The sequence below is a fragment of the Plasmodium sp. gorilla clade G2 genome (genome assembly GCF_900097015.1).
Source record: "Plasmodium sp. gorilla clade G2 genome assembly, chromosome: 9".
Taxonomy (NCBI): Eukaryota; Apicomplexa; class Aconoidasida; order Haemosporida; family Plasmodiidae; genus Plasmodium; species Plasmodium adleri (nom. inval.).
In genome coordinates, this window is record NC_041701.1 from 840,001 (window position 1) to 858,282 (window position 18,282).

The 18,282-nt window shown below is 17.8% G+C and overlaps 3 protein-coding genes across 3 annotated transcripts in view; 1 reads left to right on the top strand and 2 right to left on the bottom strand.

Moving 5' to 3' along the window:
- The window catches only part of PADL01_0921600 (glutamine synthetase, putative), a gene marked incomplete at both ends in the record, with an annotated part of 2,122 nt that extends 401 nt beyond the window's left edge, over positions 1–1,721 (top strand). The window contains 2 exons of the mRNA XM_028681898.1: positions 1–1,469; positions 1,623–1,721. The exon at positions 1–1,469 is cut by the window's left edge and continues 60 nt beyond it. Coding sequence (XP_028538229.1) covers positions 1–1,469; positions 1,623–1,721 — 1,568 coding nt within the window. The remainder of the gene's footprint in view (positions 1,470–1,622) is intronic.
- A 452-nt stretch (positions 1,722–2,173) lies between these two features.
- On the bottom strand, positions 2,174–4,217 carry PADL01_0921700 (pre-mRNA splicing factor, putative; the record flags this gene model as incomplete). The annotated part of the gene is made up of 10 exons (XM_028681899.1): positions 2,174–2,249; positions 2,332–2,387; positions 2,496–2,595; positions 2,687–2,767; positions 2,893–3,189; positions 3,275–3,361; positions 3,491–3,578; positions 3,733–3,805; positions 3,952–4,076; positions 4,169–4,217. 10 exons carry the CDS (start codon positions 4,215–4,217, stop codon positions 2,174–2,176), a joined length of 1,032 nt encoding a protein of 343 aa, XP_028538230.1.
- Positions 4,218–5,318: 1,101 nt separating this feature from the next.
- PADL01_0921800 (conserved Plasmodium protein, unknown function) lies at positions 5,319–18,005 on the bottom strand (the record flags this gene model as incomplete). Its single annotated transcript, XM_028681900.1, has 3 exons — positions 5,319–17,585; positions 17,740–17,823; positions 17,904–18,005. 3 exons carry the CDS (start codon positions 18,003–18,005, stop codon positions 5,319–5,321), a joined length of 12,453 nt encoding a protein of 4,150 aa, XP_028538231.1.
- Positions 18,006–18,282: the final 277 nt, after the last annotated feature.

An 18,282-nucleotide genomic window follows, 5' to 3' on the forward strand; every position in this document is an offset into this window, starting at 1 on the left:
ATGTAGAAATAGTAGCTGGTATTATTACAAATTTGTTAGGAACTTATTTTAAGTGTTTTTTTTATGTAAAGGAAATTACATTAAATAAGTTAGAAAATGGTTTTTCGTTTGATGCATCTTCTATTAAACTTTGTTCAGATACTGAAGTAAGTGATTTTATTATTAAAGTAGATTATTCAACATGTTATTTGGAAGAATGTGATGGAAAGAATATTTTAAATGTTATGTGTGATATAAAAAGATATAATGGTTTTGATTATTATAAATGTCCAAGAACGTTATTAAAGAAAACATGTGAATTCGTTAAGAATGAAGGTATTGCAGATAAGGTTTGTATTGGGAATGAATTAGAATTTTTTATATTTGATAAGGTAAATTATAGTTTAGATGAATATAATACTTATTTGAAGATTTATGATAGAGAATCATTTTCTTGTAAAAATGATTTATCTGGTATTTATGGTAATAATGTTGTAACTAAATATGAACCACATAAAGATCATATGAATAATCCTAATAATGAGTATTTAATAAATGATGATAGTAAAAAAGTAAAGAAGAAATCTGGTTATTTTAAAACAGATCCATATGATACATCTAATATAATTAAACTAAGGATATGTAGAGCATTAAATGATATGAATATTAATGTACAAAGATATCATCATGAGGTTTCAACAAGTCAGCATGAAATTTCTTTAAAATATTTTGACGCTTTAAGAAATGCTGATTTTTTACTTATTACAAAACAAATTATAAAAACAACAGTTAGCTCATTTAATAGAACATCTACATTTATGGCTAAGCCTTTAGTTAATGATAATGGAAATGGTTTGCATTGTAATATATCCTTATGGAAAGATAATAAAAATATATTCTATCTTAATGATCCTTCTACATTCTTTTTATCAAAAGAGTCTTTTTATTTTATGTATGGAATAGTTAAACATGCAAAAGCTTTACAAGCTTTTTGTAATGCTACTATGAATTCATATAAAAGATTAGTACCAGGATTTGAAACTTGTCAAAAATTATTTTATTCCTTTGGATCTAGAAGTGCTGTTATCAGGTTATCTTTAATAAATTACAGTAATCCATCTGAAAAAAGAATTGAATTTAGATTACCTGATTGTGCTAACTCACCACATTTAGTTATGGCTGCTATCATTTTGGCTGGTTGTGATGGTATAAAATCGAAAGAACAACCACTAGTTCCATTTGAAAGTAAAAATAATCAATTCTTTATTTCTAGTATATTTTCGAAATATGTACAAAACCCAGAGAATTTTAATATTCTTACTCATGCCTTGGAAGATTATGATTCCTTACATACTATTAACGAATCACCAGAATTTAAGAACTTCTTTAAATGTGAAGAACCACAAAGTATATCTTTTTCACTTACTGAAAGTTTAGATGCTCTGGAAAAGGATCATGCATTCTTAACTGTAAATAATATTTTTACCGAGGTAAGGCAAAAATTTTAAAATAAAAAAGAAATAAGTACAACCACGACAAATGAGACATATATATATATATATATATATATATATATATATTTATATTTATGTATATTTTTTTTTATATTTTTTTTTTTTTTTTTTTTTTTTTTTTTCTTTTAGGAAATGATACAAGAATATATAAAATTCAAAAGAGAAGAAATTTCCGCATATAATAAATATGTTAACGCTTATGATTATCATTTATATTATGATTGTTAGATAGATTATTATCAACAAAAAATGTTTTTAACTTATTTCAGTAAGTAATGATTTTATGTATAGTGTCTTTAAATTTTATATGTTATTTTATATTTTCGCATTTTTTATATTTTTCATATTCCTGATTTTTTAATTTTTTTTTTTTTTTTTTTTTTTTTTTTGGTAATAACATTTATATTTTGTAAACAATACTTACACATACACATATATATATATATATATATAAATATATATGTTTCTGTTTTAAAGAACATTTTATACGGATAAAATATATTTATTATTTTACTTTTTGTTTGGAACAAATTATTTTATATTATATTTTAAAGTTTTTTTTTTTTTAAAAAATAAAAACAAATAAAAAAAAAAAAAAATGAATGTTCAAATATAGATAAATATATATATATATATATATATATATATATATAATATTTATAATTTTAAAAAATCAGAATTCATATATGAATTGTAGATAAATTAACGGCTTCAGATGGGTTTGTGCAATACTTTCTTTGACAAAATGATAATAACCTTTAAAAAAAAAAAAAAAAGATGTATTATAATAAAATAACGTATATACTTATAGTAATATAATTATATGTATTCATTTTACCTTTTAATCATTTGAATATATTTTCTAGTTGTTTCATCATTTAATATATGAGCAACCTATAAAATATAAATATATATATATATATATATATATATATAAATGTGTAGAATATTTTTAAAAATTTACATATAATATATTACAATTATGTTATTTTTTCATTTTACCTCTGATGCATAAATTTTTGATCTTCCTGCTCGTTCATGAATACCAACCATCGTAACTCCCATTGGCCATGCAGCATTTCCGATGGCTAATAACATATATCTAAAAAAAAAAAATATATATATATATACATATTTATAATATATATACAAAAAACTCATAAATATTTTCAATGTGAAATATTTCCCCCTACGCGTCATGAGCAGCTTTAAAATTTTTTTCTTGGCAACAAGAAACAATATTATATATTTTATCAAGGATATCAGATTCCAATCTAAAAGAGAAAAAAAAAAAAAAAAAAAAAAAAACATCATATATAATATATATCTATATATTACTTTTTTTTAAATAATTATATGTACATTATATGTTTTCTTATTTTTATATATTAATGATTACGTTTTTTGTTTTAATTTTTTTTCTAATGGCTTCAAATCCTTATGTGTTTGTAAATATGTGGCCTGTTTTATTTTCTTCTTACTGTCTACAGTATTTTCAATTTCTTCATTCCATTCTTTCATAGTTCTTTTTATCCATTCAAGTATTATTTTTTCTTTATCTATTTTTTTTCCTTTTTCATTATTTTCCTTTTCACTTATTGAAACGTTTGAATTGTTCTTATCTTTTTTATCAGAGACTTTTTCAATTTCATCTTCTATGTTATCTTCAATTAAATCTAACGCATTTTCCTTTAATCTATAAAAAGGAAAAAATCACCAGAAATGTACAATTAATATAATAAAAGAATAGAATAAAATAAAATAAATAATATTTAAATTACCTTCCTCTTAAAACATCTCCAAAAATGTTTTGCTCATTAATTTTTAATTCATTTTTATTTATTTTTAACTCCTTCAATCTATTATATCTACAAAAAAAAAAAAATAATAATAATAAATAAAATATTAATGTACACATTTTTGTCTCTTTAAAAGTATATTATTACTTAATTATAAATATATATATATATATATATTTTATATGTATTTTTTTATACCTCTGTAGGTCTGTTTCTCCAAATAATCTAATAGGTTCTTTTAATTGACGAAGTAATATAATAATTTGTTTATTACTTAATGTTATTTCTATAAATCATAAAAAAAAAAATATATATATATAATAACATTATATATTTATAATATAATTATATTATAACATTCTTTATTTTAATATAGATGTTAAATATAAAAAAATATATATTTTTTTCATATTATAATACAATCATATATTTATGTTAACCTATATTTGTTTCCTCATTTTCCACATCCGCATTATTTTTTTTATGTTTTTCATCTAATGTATCATTTAATTTCTTTAGAAAAAAAAAAAAAAAAAAAAAAAAAAGGTATAATTTTATTATCATAGTAAAAGGACAAGATATAATATGATGAATACACAAAATTTTTTACTACACAATATTTTTACATATCTTTTATAATTTATTTTTTTTTTTTTTACCTTTAATCTTTCATATTCTTCAATTTTTTTTTTTTTTAGTTCTTTTTCATAAAAGTTATTAATCTCTTTATTCTTTTGATTTTCCAAATCTGCTTGTTTAAACCATCTTTTGTTTCCTTTAATTTCTATATCATAAAAATAAATAAATTATGAGAATTTTTTTTATAATATAATATAATATATATATATATATATATATATTTTCTTTTTATCTTACCTTTTATTTCTTCTTTTTTCTTTTTTATCAAACTATCCAGCGAGTCCATGACTTTGTTTAATTTGTCCTCTTAACTCATAATATTATATAAAATATATAAATAAATATTATATATAATATAATATATATAATTATAATACTACTATCTTTTAAAAAACATAAATATATTCAAGAAGTAATAGTACTACAGACAAAAAAAATAAAAAAGGATTTATATACTTTTATTCATTTATTGATTTATTTGGATTATTCTTTTATAATATGTTTGAAAAGTTCAAGTTCATATTATACTTAGAAAACAAAAAAAATTATAATTATATAATATATATATATATATATATATATAGATATAGATATAAATATATATATATATAATAAGAAAAGAACGTTATTTTATTTTTCATAATTATATGAATATATAATTAAATTAATAAATTAAAAAAAAAAAAAAAAAAAAAAAAAAAAAATGAGTTAATTAAAAATAACAAGGGATACAAATATAATATATAAATAAAAAAAAAAAAAAAAAAAAAAATGAGTTAATTAAAAATAACAAGGGATACAAATATAATATATAAATAAAAAAAAAAAAAAAAATTAAAATAAGAAAATATGCATATAATATTTTATATACATATATATAAATATATATTCAGATATAATTAAAGACTAAATTGGTTTTTTTCCTTATCATTATAAAGGAAATTATTTGTATTTATAATGATTATTCGGTAATACTTTTTTTAACATTATAAAAAGTTATTATTACATATAAAAAAAATATAAGAATAATTATAATTTCACACTATATAGGAATTGTATTCATATAATTATTTTGTTAATATATATATATATATATATATAAAGGATTGTTAAATTGATGCAGAAATATTCATTATATTATGAACATAATAAAAAAAAAAAAAAAAAAAAAAATGGAAATTTAAATATATATTTTGTGATTATCTATGACAAATATAAATTTATAGAAAGCAAAATATTTTCATAAATAAGAACTACATATACTAATGAGGACTTAAAACAAAAAAATAATAATAATAAATAAAATAAAAAATAAAAACATATATATATATATATATATAATATATTCATTTTTTTTATTTTTATTTTATTTTATTTTATTTTTTTGTTATGTATGACAAAAAGGCATAGACAACAAATGAACTGCTCTAAATATCTCGTCAATAGATGGATTAGAAGGAAAGAAGGTTAAAATATTTTTTAATTCTTCTAAAGCTCTGTTATCTAAATTGAAAATAATATTTAAGAGATCCATGTTAAAATAATATATTTTATTTTTTATCAAATTTGTAGATAAGTTATGAAAATGTAAATATTTTTTGATATGGAAAAAAATATATGGATGATTAGTTATATAAATAAGAAAATGTAAATATGTGAAATAAAGTGAATTTTTAATGTTATTTTTATTATATTGATTATAATTGCATAATAATAAGTTGTTATTATATGGTATATTATTATATTTAATATTATTATATTTAATTTTATGATATTTTATATTATTATATTTCATATTATTATATTTCATATTATTATATTTCATATTATTATATTTCATATTATAATTTTTTATATTCCTAAAAGAATTATTATCTATAAAATGATAAAAGTCAATATTATAATAAACATTATCTCTCACATTATTTTTTATTATATCATTATAATTATATATATTATCCATACGATATTGATTCACATGTTTTATATTTTGTATGATATTATGTTCAAATGTTTTTAATCTGTTCGTTAGATTATATTGTTTTAATTGGCTATTTCTGTTATGAAAATTGTTTGTTAAGTATTTTTTATATTTGAAAATATGAGACATCTTATTTATATTATTTTCATTGAAATGGTTATGAATATTATCAACATTTTTTTTTTCATTTTTACTTTCATTTGGTTTACATATATTTTTTTCATTATTTATATGTTGCTCATAAAATTTGATATTATAAGGTTGACAATTAAAAGTATCATAATAATCTCTTATAATATTCATAAGGAAAAAATAAGACATACTTCTATTACATTTTTGTTCATATATATCATTTAATATATCTATGGCATTTTTTCCATCTGAGAATTCATATGAATTTAATTTTAATAATCGATTAAATACTTTAAATTTTAATTCTAAGAAAAATTGTTTTAACGATTTATTTTTATACACATTTTTGAAAAAAATTATTTTTTTATTCAATGACATAAATATTCGATCAATAAATATATTTAAAATATTAATATATTTTACATATATATTATTATTATTGTTGTGATTTTCATATATATTATTTTTTTCATCACTATTATTATACATATATTTTTTTAAATATGATTTCCATTTTTTTATACTCATTATATTATAATAATTTTTTTTATTTATCTCTTTTGCTATTATTAATAATTGAAAAAATAACATCAAATCGTAACATATTTCTATATGTCTATTTTCATCATAAAAATAATTATTATTTTGATTTTCTAAATTATGTTGTTGTTGTTGTTGATGTTCTTCTTCTTCTTTGGTTTCTTTAAACTTTTCATTTTTATCCTTTAAACAAGTATAATATATATTAAATATATTATTATATTTTTTATCTACTATGAAATAACTTGAATAATATTTATGATATTTTCTCACACTTTCTAATATATTGTCATTTTTATTTATATTTAAATTATATCCCATAATATTAAAAAATAATTTATTTTCAAAAATAAATTTAATATTATTCATAAATTTTAAGCTAGCTATATATATTAAATTTTTACTATTAATCATTTGATATAATGTAATATATTTCTCAGATATTACTTTAATAAAATCAAACATATTTGGATAAATATATGCTTTATTATATTTGTCATTTATACATATATTATTATTAATATTTGATAAAAGATTACAACATAATAAAACAAATTCATTTTTTTCTTCTATATAAATATAAAGAGAAATATATTTTGATGTAATTATTAATATTTTATTTTCAAATACTTGTAAATCATTAATAAATTCGGTATTTTCAGCATATTTATAATATTCAACAACTTCATAATTTAAATTACAAAAAAATTCTTTTTCTTTATAATTAAAATGGTTTTCAAAAATATACTTTGACAATTTTGAATAGTAATTTTTTTTTTTTTTTTTTTTTTTTTTTTTCATATAATTAAAATTTTCAGGTTGATGATACACTTTCCAAAAAAATGTAGAGGTTTCAATAATACTATAACTTTCATATGTATGTGCATAATTAGCTATATGATTATCTACATTTTCTTCTTCACATAGACTCACATCACTATTGTCGTCACTTTCTTCATCTTCTTCATTTTCTTCATTATGATAATCCGAATCAATTTCTTGTTGTTCTTCTTCATTGCAATTTTCTAACCTTCTTAAAGTAGATTTCTTACTTTTCATCAAACTTAATAAATAATCATTTTCACTGATATTATTTTTTTGTTTCTTTTTTATCTTTACAATTTTTTGATTTTTTAATAGAGTCTTAAATATATTACACATTTTTATATTATTATCTTTTTGTTCTTTTTGGTGAGCATTTATATTCTTTTCACATTTAAATACTTTTAAATATTCATTGATAATACAATTCATCCTTTTATTATATTCGTTTTTATTTTTCTTTTTATGAACTTTAGATAATCTAATTTTTAATATAATAACATTATTTTCTTCTGTATATATAATATACTTATTCATAAACACTTTAACATTTCTCATATTTCTGCTTAAATAATATAAAGGAATTATATTATTCTTATTTTTAAAAAAATGCTTCATCATATTTTCTCTCTTGATATTTTTTAAAACTACCATATGATGATTATCTTCAACACTACAACATGGGGTCTTACAAAAAATCTCTTTCATGATGTCATTCCTTTGTTCATAATAATAAGGTGAAAAATATGATATATATTTATCATTCACATCATTGCCTGATATATGTTGCAAGCATATATTGTCTTTGTCATTTGTATATATATTTTTATATATATTTTGATGTATATTTTGATGTATATTTTTATGTATATTTTGATGTATATTTTGATGTATATTTTGATGTATATTTTGATGTATATTTTGATGTATATTTTGATATATATTTTGATGTATATTTTTATATATTTTTTTATATTTATTTTTATTTATATTTTTATATTTTCTTGTATCTACCATTTTGAGGATCATCATATTTTTATGTATATGTTTTATATTAACCCAAAAAGATACATTTTTTTTTTTTTGAATATTTAACAGATATACATAATTATAAGAAAACTTGAGTATAAAAAAAATATCATCCGAACAAAAATTTAGTTTATAATTAATTTTTTTTTTTAATTTACAAATCGTTAAATGCTTAACATGATAACTTATATTATTTAAAAATATTAATAGACAACCATACGCTTCATTATTTTTCCTTTTTCCCTTTTTTTCTTTATTTTTTAAACTATAAGATGATATATCTTTTGAAATATTAAGTTTAAGACGTTTTCTTCTTCCTTTAGTATATTTAACTTTATAATAATAATAATAATATTTTTTCTTATAAATATGTTTCTTATTAATTTTTATTCTTTTTTTTTTTTTTCTCTCTAAATATATATTACACATGTATGATACTTTATTTATGATATCAGATTCATTCTTATGGTATTTATTATAAAAATCATCTTGTGGTATCTTTTTCTTTAAAATAAAAGTATCATTATTTATATAAATATTATTATTTTTTTTTTGGTTTACAATTTTTGTATATTCCGTCACATTACTAAAATTATATTTGCTACCTTTTAAATGCATAATTAAAAATTTTATGGATTCATCTCTTTCTTGTTTATATTTATCTATGACGTTATTGGAAGTAGTTCCTCTCTTTTTATGATATAAATGGTTATTATTAAGTTGTGAAGTAGTATGATATTCAACATATTTATCATGTTTATCATATATAGTACTTATGTCTTTTTTTTCTTCATATGTATTATAATTATCCTTATATATTATATCGTCGTTAAAACCATTTATTTTTTTTGTAACACTATCATATATACATCTTAAATCTTCATTACCACAAATATAATGACACACATTACGTTTGTTTGAAATTTCTTTTTTTTTATTAAGGAGAAGAGAAATATAATGTAAAAAAGAAGAGAAGCTCTTTTCATTATTTTGTTCATTTACTTCAATTTTGTTCATATCTTTTTTTTCCATATGTATATTTTTATTCCTATTATCATTATATATTGTTGTATCAAAAAATGGAACATCCGTTTTATATTCATTTATATCCTTTTCATTATAACAATGATGTATATGATTAAACATATTATGATTATTATTGATGTTATTATAATATATATCATGGTCCGATCTTCTAATCATATTATCATCATAAATACTAACATTCTTCTCATAAAGGATGGAGTTGTTTTCTTTTGATTTTTTCTGCTTTTTTTTATTAACACTACAAGAATTATCTGCTAACACGTTTTTCTTTTTTTTTGTATTTTTTATATTGTCATCTACTAATATGGATAAGTTATTGTGATTAGAAATATGTAATATTTCTTTTGTATTTTCAATAGCATTTTTGTTTGTATTACAATTTTGCTGTCCCCTTTTATTTTGTATTTCTTCTACTTCTTCAATTTTTTCTATATCTTCAATTTTTTCTATATCTTCAATTTTTTCTATATCTTCAATTTCTTCTATATCTTCAATTTTTTCTATATCTTTTATTTCTTTGTTATGATTATTTAAACCAGTTTGCATATAATCTTCTAATACCATCATACTGTGACCATTTACTTTAATATTATAATTTAATTGTTTAAAAATTGAACACAAATCTTGTTTCACATTTATAATAAAATTCTTTGAAATGTTAGAAAGATAATTTGTATCATATATATTATGTTGAAAAAATACATTATTTCTTATCAAATTATTTTGAAAGAAATATTTCAAATTATATTTTTTATTTATTATATTAAAAAATATGAGCGGATATATATAATTATTATAGTTTTTATATTGATTACGTATAAGATATAAAATATGTTTATTTTGAGAAAACATATTATTATCCTCTAAAAATAATATATTATATATATATAATAAAGATTCATTATCATCTTCTAAACTATCATCATATAATTTACAAAGATTTTTATTAATTTTATTATGCATATGTTCTAATTTCATTTGATTTTCTTCTAATATATTTTCTACACAATTAATTATTTCATCTTTTTCTTTTGAATTACATATATTATATAATTCATGAATCATATAATTTCTATTCAAATTTATTTCTGATATATGTGGAACGATATTATTGTCATATGGTTTTATTATTTTATGATTTATTTTAAGATACATATTTTTATTATTACAATAGAATCCTACTTTTTTTTTCATACTAAGATTCTTTGTATCTTTTATATAATTTGTTTTATTTATATTTTTATTAAGAAATATATTATCTCTTGAATGTTTCATTTGATTATTGTAGTATATATCCATGTTGTGAAAAGATTTTTTTGTATCCACAATATTATCTTTATCATATTTATTAAAAAAAGTTTTGTTTTTATACTTTTCTTTATCTTTCTCATAAATAAATGAATTTTCTAAATAATATTTTAATGGATCATTCAAAGAGTTACATTTAATAAATTTTTGTATATTCATATTTTTAAATGTATTCACATTTTTATAATTAAATATGTCTTTTTTTTCTTTAATAACACCAAAATATAAATTATTATTTATAGATAGTATAATGTCAAAAATTATATTTCCTTCTGTATTATAATTTTTTATTACAATCATGTTTCTAGGGTTAATATTTGGATGAGCCTTAAAAACTTTATTATGCATATCAAAAAAATAATCATCATTATAATCATAATTAATATGATTATCATTATAAACATAATTAATATGATTATCATTATAATCATAATTAATATGATTATCATTATTATTATTATAATTATGTTTCTCATTTATTTCTTCTACATCCATATTTACCTTTTTATTTTCATCACATTTTAAATTTAAATAATTAATTTTTTCACATGTTGATGATTGGATTAAGGGGATATTACTATGTGAATTATGATGTATTTTATTATTTTCATTATTTTTATTACTTTTATTATTTTTATTACTTTTTCTTTTCGTAAATATTAATTGCATAAGGAATATATTTCTATTTTTAATGCGTCCTTCCTTAAAACCTTCATGATTCAGAATATCCAAGTAATCTTCCTCATTTTTTTCTTCCTCTTTTTTTCTTTTTTTTTTTTGTTTTTTTTTTTTCTTTTCTTCTTCTTCTATGTGATTTTTATTGTGATTTTCTTTTATATTGTCTTTTTTTTCCTCATCTGTTTCTTTCTTTTTGCTTTTTTTTAAATCTTCGATTTGCTCTTCATTTTTTATATTAAAAATATTTTTAAAAAATTCATCAATATTAATTTTCATTTTATTAAATAATATAAGTTCATTTTTCTTTAAATAATCACCACCAATAGTAGTATAACTACTACTAATATTATTATTATTATTATTATTATTATTAATATTATTATCATTGTTGTTGCTTTTATTGTTCTGGTAAGAATGTTTATTTTCTTTAATTTTGGTGGATAAAAAAAGATAGAATTTATTTTCACATGCTGCTATAACATAATAATTTTTTTTAACATATAATCTTTTTTTTTGTTTCTCTTTATATATTTTTGCTTGATGGTCATATAACATATTATTGTTATGATGGCTGTCACATTTGTAGTTTATATGAACTCTTTTATTTTTAAATATCTTAAGAAAAACCACACATCCGTCTCCTACAACAAATTCGTCATATATTTTTGTTATATTTCTCTGACTTTTATATAAAATAAATGAATCCAAAAATAAATGATTCAATGCAAAATTATGTGCTCCTTTTTTATTAATATCTTGAAATATATCATATACTTTCACACTACCATTATTACATCCAACTAGAAGAAAATTATTTAATTTACATACAGCAGTAATTATTATATCATTATTAAATGTATCAATTATATATTTATACATCTTATTAATTATAAATAATTCCTTTTGATTTTCTTTATTTTGTTTTTTAAAAATTCTAAAACATGATACACGATGTTTTATTATATCTTGATCATTTTCAATATATTTTTCTATATAATATTTTTGACAAGGATCATAAATACAATTAAAAATATTATTTACACATTTATTATCACACATATTATTTATACTATTCATATTTGTCCTATTTAAAAAATATATAAATATCTTACATACTCTCTTCATACCAATACATATTAATATATAAGGGTTTATATTAATACCTCCGTTTTCTTTTCTTAAAATCTTATCATAGTTTGTAAACATATATAAAGAATATATCATATTATTACAATGAAAATAATGTAATAATAAACAGCGATTAGATTTTATATCAATATAAAATAAAAATACCATATTTTTACTATTCGATATTACAAGGAACTGTTTTACATAATAATAAAATAATATACTGTTATCAAAGGTTATTTCGAATGTATCATTTAATTTTATAGGAATATAATAATTATTATTATTATTATCATTATTATTTATAATATCATACACATTTATAATCATACTATATCTATTTAAAATTAAAATTATATAATTATTATTATCTTCATTATATATACAGTGTATAAATAAAATGTTGTTTTTTATTAAATGATATCTTTGAATATCTTCATCATTTAAAATATAAAATATGGGATTCTTCAAATTATTATTATTTATATAATTGGTATTCCTCATATCATTATTTTTATCTATCATATACTTCTCATCTATGTATCTACTTCTATCATAATTATCTTCATTTTTTTTTTCATTATTTTTATGTATACACATCTTTTTATATATTTTGTCCATATGATTAAATGTGTTCATACACATATCACAACATTTTGATATATGATTATTCATAATTAACATATAGGTTGTCTTTAAATAAGAAGAAAAACAAAGTATATTAACATTGTCATTAAAATGAAGATAAAAAAATGTACTGTTCAAAATATTTATATTCGATATATTTTTTTTTTTTTCACTTAAATAGATATTATATCCTACACTTAAATTATATATAGAATTAGCTTTATCTAGAATCATTAATTTATATGACATATTTCTCTTCATTTTTTTTATATCAAATAATTCATCTTTATAATAATCATTTCTTTTTTCCCCCTTTTCTTTATTTCTCAAAGTAAACAATGAGGTATTACTTTTTTCAGTATCTACATAATTAGGTGTAGAAGTAACATTACAATTATATTTAAAATCTTTTATACTTTTTAATTTATTAAAACGATAAACATGTTTAATATAATGGATAGATTTGAATCGGTTATTATATATATTTGTATTTATAAATGTGTTTGACTTTAACATATACAACTCATCACATTCTTTTTTGTGTAAGGTTAAAAGATAATAAACTTGAATATCTTCTTTTTTTTGGAAACAATTCTTTTTGTTCTTAAAATTATTAGAAGAAAATTTGGTCTCCCTATTAATAATATCTGTATTTTTAACATGCATTTTATTATTATCATTATTATTGTTACTATTAAACCTATTTATTGTTGAATCCCTTTGTTGCATTATAATTTTTTTTTTTTTTTTTTTATTCTCTTGATTTATACAACATATTATATTACTTGTTGACATTATTTGTTCAATATATCTGTTTGTATCCATACTATAAAAATTTTGAAAACCATCTTTATTTATTACAACTTTATTCTTAAGATAATCATATATTAACGTAATTATATATATATCATTTATATTTCTATCTATAATTAGATATTGTTTAATAACAGAAAAAAAATGAAATATCCTCTGTCCTTTCTTCTTCTTGTCCTTTTTCTTACAATTTAATGATATAACAGAAATATTGTTTTTATTATCATATGATTTATTATTAAATGAAAAATTATTATCACTGAAATGTTGATACGTATGTTTTTTGATATTATTTTCATTATTTATATAATTATATGTATTAATTATTTTATGGCTATATGATTTTTTCTTCCTAATTTTACGAAGGTATTTAAGATTATCATAAAAAATATAATTACTACAATTGTTACTATTATTATTATTATTATTATCATTATTATTATCATTTATATTATTATTATTATTATTATTATTATCAACTACCTTTTTATTATCACTTGCGTCTTTTATTTTTTTTAGAAAGGGATATTTTCTATTTTGATATAATTCATCAAATAATCCCTTACTTATATTAAGAGTTACAACACAAGAATCGTTTTTCTTTTTTTTTTTTTTTTTTATATTTAAAAAATTATCATAATAGGAATTAACATCTTTGTTGCTAATATCTTTATCCTCTTTATAATATATATTATTACATATATTTTTTTCTTTACCTTTTATATCATCTGATATAATATCAAACTTTTGATCACAATTTTTTTTATCAATTATGCATATTCTCTCTTTACATTCATCTTTATACTGTTCATAATTTTTTGTCATGTCATAAAGGGAACAGCTATTATATATTTTATCATTTATATATGAATATCTACATATATCTTGGTATTTTTTAAATTTGTAATAATAAATAAACATATATGTATAAAAACTGTCAACATAAGGAATATTTTTTAAATGTTTAATACATTCAAAATTATTGTAGTAATTATATTCACATATATTATTCTTATTTTTCAATTCACTCTTATTAATATTCATGTCATAAGAATTTTCTATAAATTCATTTTTATCCCTTATGGAAAATTTTTTGGATATAATATACCAATCAACATCTTTATATATAATTTGTTCATTTTTTTTTTTATCTAATTTTTTATTGTCTATCTTAACGATTTTTTTAAATGCTAAGGTATTTATATAATATGATACATTATTATAACAATTTAAATAATTCAATAATTTTAATTTTATATCATATGTATATGAAAAATTAAAGATATATATAATTTTTTCTGTAAACAAAAGAAATATATTCTTTGTAATTTTTTCAAATTTACATATTTCTAGTGGTAAAGATAATTTAGCTATAGGTATTAATAAATTATGTAACCCATATACAACAGGCATTTGATTTTTTTTTACTCTGTTGTATTTTGTCTTATTCATCTTATTTTTCATATTAACTTTATTTTTATATTTTAAAAATAGTACATTTGAACTACCATTATTATTAGAAATAATAATTAAAATATCGTTCTTGTTTTTTATTTTTCTTTTTTTCATTTTTAAAAATGAATCCTTCAATATTTTTTTACGAAATTTTAAATAATCAAAATTAATGTCTTCTAACAATTTAATCGATATGGATACCATATTTAAGATATGGTGTATCATATTATAAAGTTGTAAATAATAATAACTCATATTATATCTAATAAAGTGTTGATTATCATTCATATTATTATTATTATTATTATTATTGTTGTTGTTCATATAATTCTGTTCGTTTATCTCATTATGTTTATAGGAACGATCCTTTTCATTATTTGGATTACTCATATTTTCGAATAAATAACATAAATTTTGATTTATATAAAAATAAATATCATTATGCATTATAATATTATCATTAGGTATATCATCTATCGTTCTATTATTAATTACATCTGTTCTTGAGGTAACACAATCAGATGTCCATTTGAATTGTTTCATATTATTATAATCATTTTTTTTTGAGTGTTCACTTAAAATGCTACGTTTTTTATTTTTTGTCTCCTCCTTATTGGTATATTCCTCATTTTGTGTAAAAAAAAAATTCAATAGGTGATAAACAAAAATATTAAAAAAGTATAAATGAAGTGATAGTTCATATAATATCTCTGAATTTTTAAACTCTCTTTTTAAGTATACAAAATTATTAGATAATGTTCTAGCACTAGAATAGAAGAGTGATATAAAAAAGAATAACAACAATTTCATTCTTATAAATATTTGAAATAAAAATAATAAATTCCTTTCTTGAGAACAATCTAAAAAACCTTTCTTATTATATAGAAATATATTTTTAAAATATGTTATATATATATAATCATACTTATCACAATAAAATTTTTTAAAATAATAATTACTTATTAATTTAAACATGTCACACAATTTGATAACATTATCATTATTATCTGATATATTATGAAAGTATTTATCACTATACAAATTTTTTGTTTTATATTTTTTTAAATATTTTTTTACAATATCAATATGTATATATTTCTTTTTATCATATTCTTTTAATAAACATAATTCTTCTTTTCTAAATATCTTCATTTTTTTCAATCTATTTCTTAATATCTTCATTTCCTCTTTTTCGTTTTCACAAGCGAATAAAACATCTTTTATAAAATGATCACAATCTAAATTATTTTTAATATAATTTACAAGGAAACAGATTTTTACGCTCAAACAATTATCATCAAACTCATTATAATAATTCATATTTTTCTCATTTCTTAAATTCATATATACATCATGCATATTATAACATTCTAATGTATCATCATGATTTTTCACATGATCATAATGATGATCCTTATAAATATATATATTTTTTTTTTTTTTTTTTTTTTTTTTCTTCTTCTTATCCTTATTTAAATATGTTATAAATGTTATATTTTTACAGAATTCTACAAATAAATTTTGTTCCTGTAAATTATTATTAGGTTCCTCATAGAATATATTTTTTTCTTGTTTTTTTTTTTTTTTTTCTCTCTTCTTATCAGGAGATATAGAAAATCTGTTTATTCTATTAACTTCGAATTTATATGTATCATTATTCTCTTCATATTGTGAAGAAGAAGCATCTTTATAATTTTTAGAAAAAAAAGGATCTTCAATAATTCTATCTTTTTCATTATAATTTTTTAATACTTCAAATTTGGATATATCATTCTTATCATATACATCACTTAAACAATTATTATAATATATATGTGAATGTATTTGTCTAATAAATAAAATATTTTCAATAGATATAAAAAAGATATCATTAATATTACATATGTTAATATATTTGTGATAATCCTCTTCTATAACAAAACAAGTACTTTCTGTCTTCTTGCTTTCCAAATATTTCTTATATAACTTTAAATTGTCTACATATAAATTATCAATAAAAGAATATTCTATAAAACCATTATCATATTCTAAAATACGAACATTTAATTTTTCATCAACCACAATAAAACGATCAAAGTGTTTACTTTTGACAGCCTATAAAGGAAAAATATATATATATATATATATATATATATATATATATTGTTATATAATGTAGGTATTATTAAGCTACAATTATTTGTATAATATAAACATGTTCACATAACATTAAAATTAAACTAATACCATTTATATATTATAAACTTACTTGTAAAAATATTATTTTTAAAAAGGTGTTCTGTAAATATATGCTTTCTTCATAATTGCTTGTCAGCAACTCTAGATAGCAATCCTATCAAAAAAAAAAAAAAAAATAATAATAATAATAAAATAAAATAAAATAAAAACATATATATATATATTTATGTATACCTTTGCTGCTAGTAGTAATTCTTGTTCATTATTCTTAATAAATTTTCCTTTTATTAAAAAATTTATCTTATTTGTACTATGCACGGTTTGAATACTTATCATTTTAAATAAATAAAATTGAAGTTCTAATAATTGAAATATAGAAATATAGATATATATTTGTTATATATATATATATATTTATTTTATTATTTTTTTATTCATTTGTTTATATATTTATTTGTATATTTGTTTATTTAATTATTTATTTATCCATTTAATTTGTTATAAAAAAATACTAAAAATAAATAAATAAATAAAATGAAGCCATATTTTAAAATATTATAAAATTAAAATATGCAAACTATTATAACAGTGATACATATAATATATACTCTTT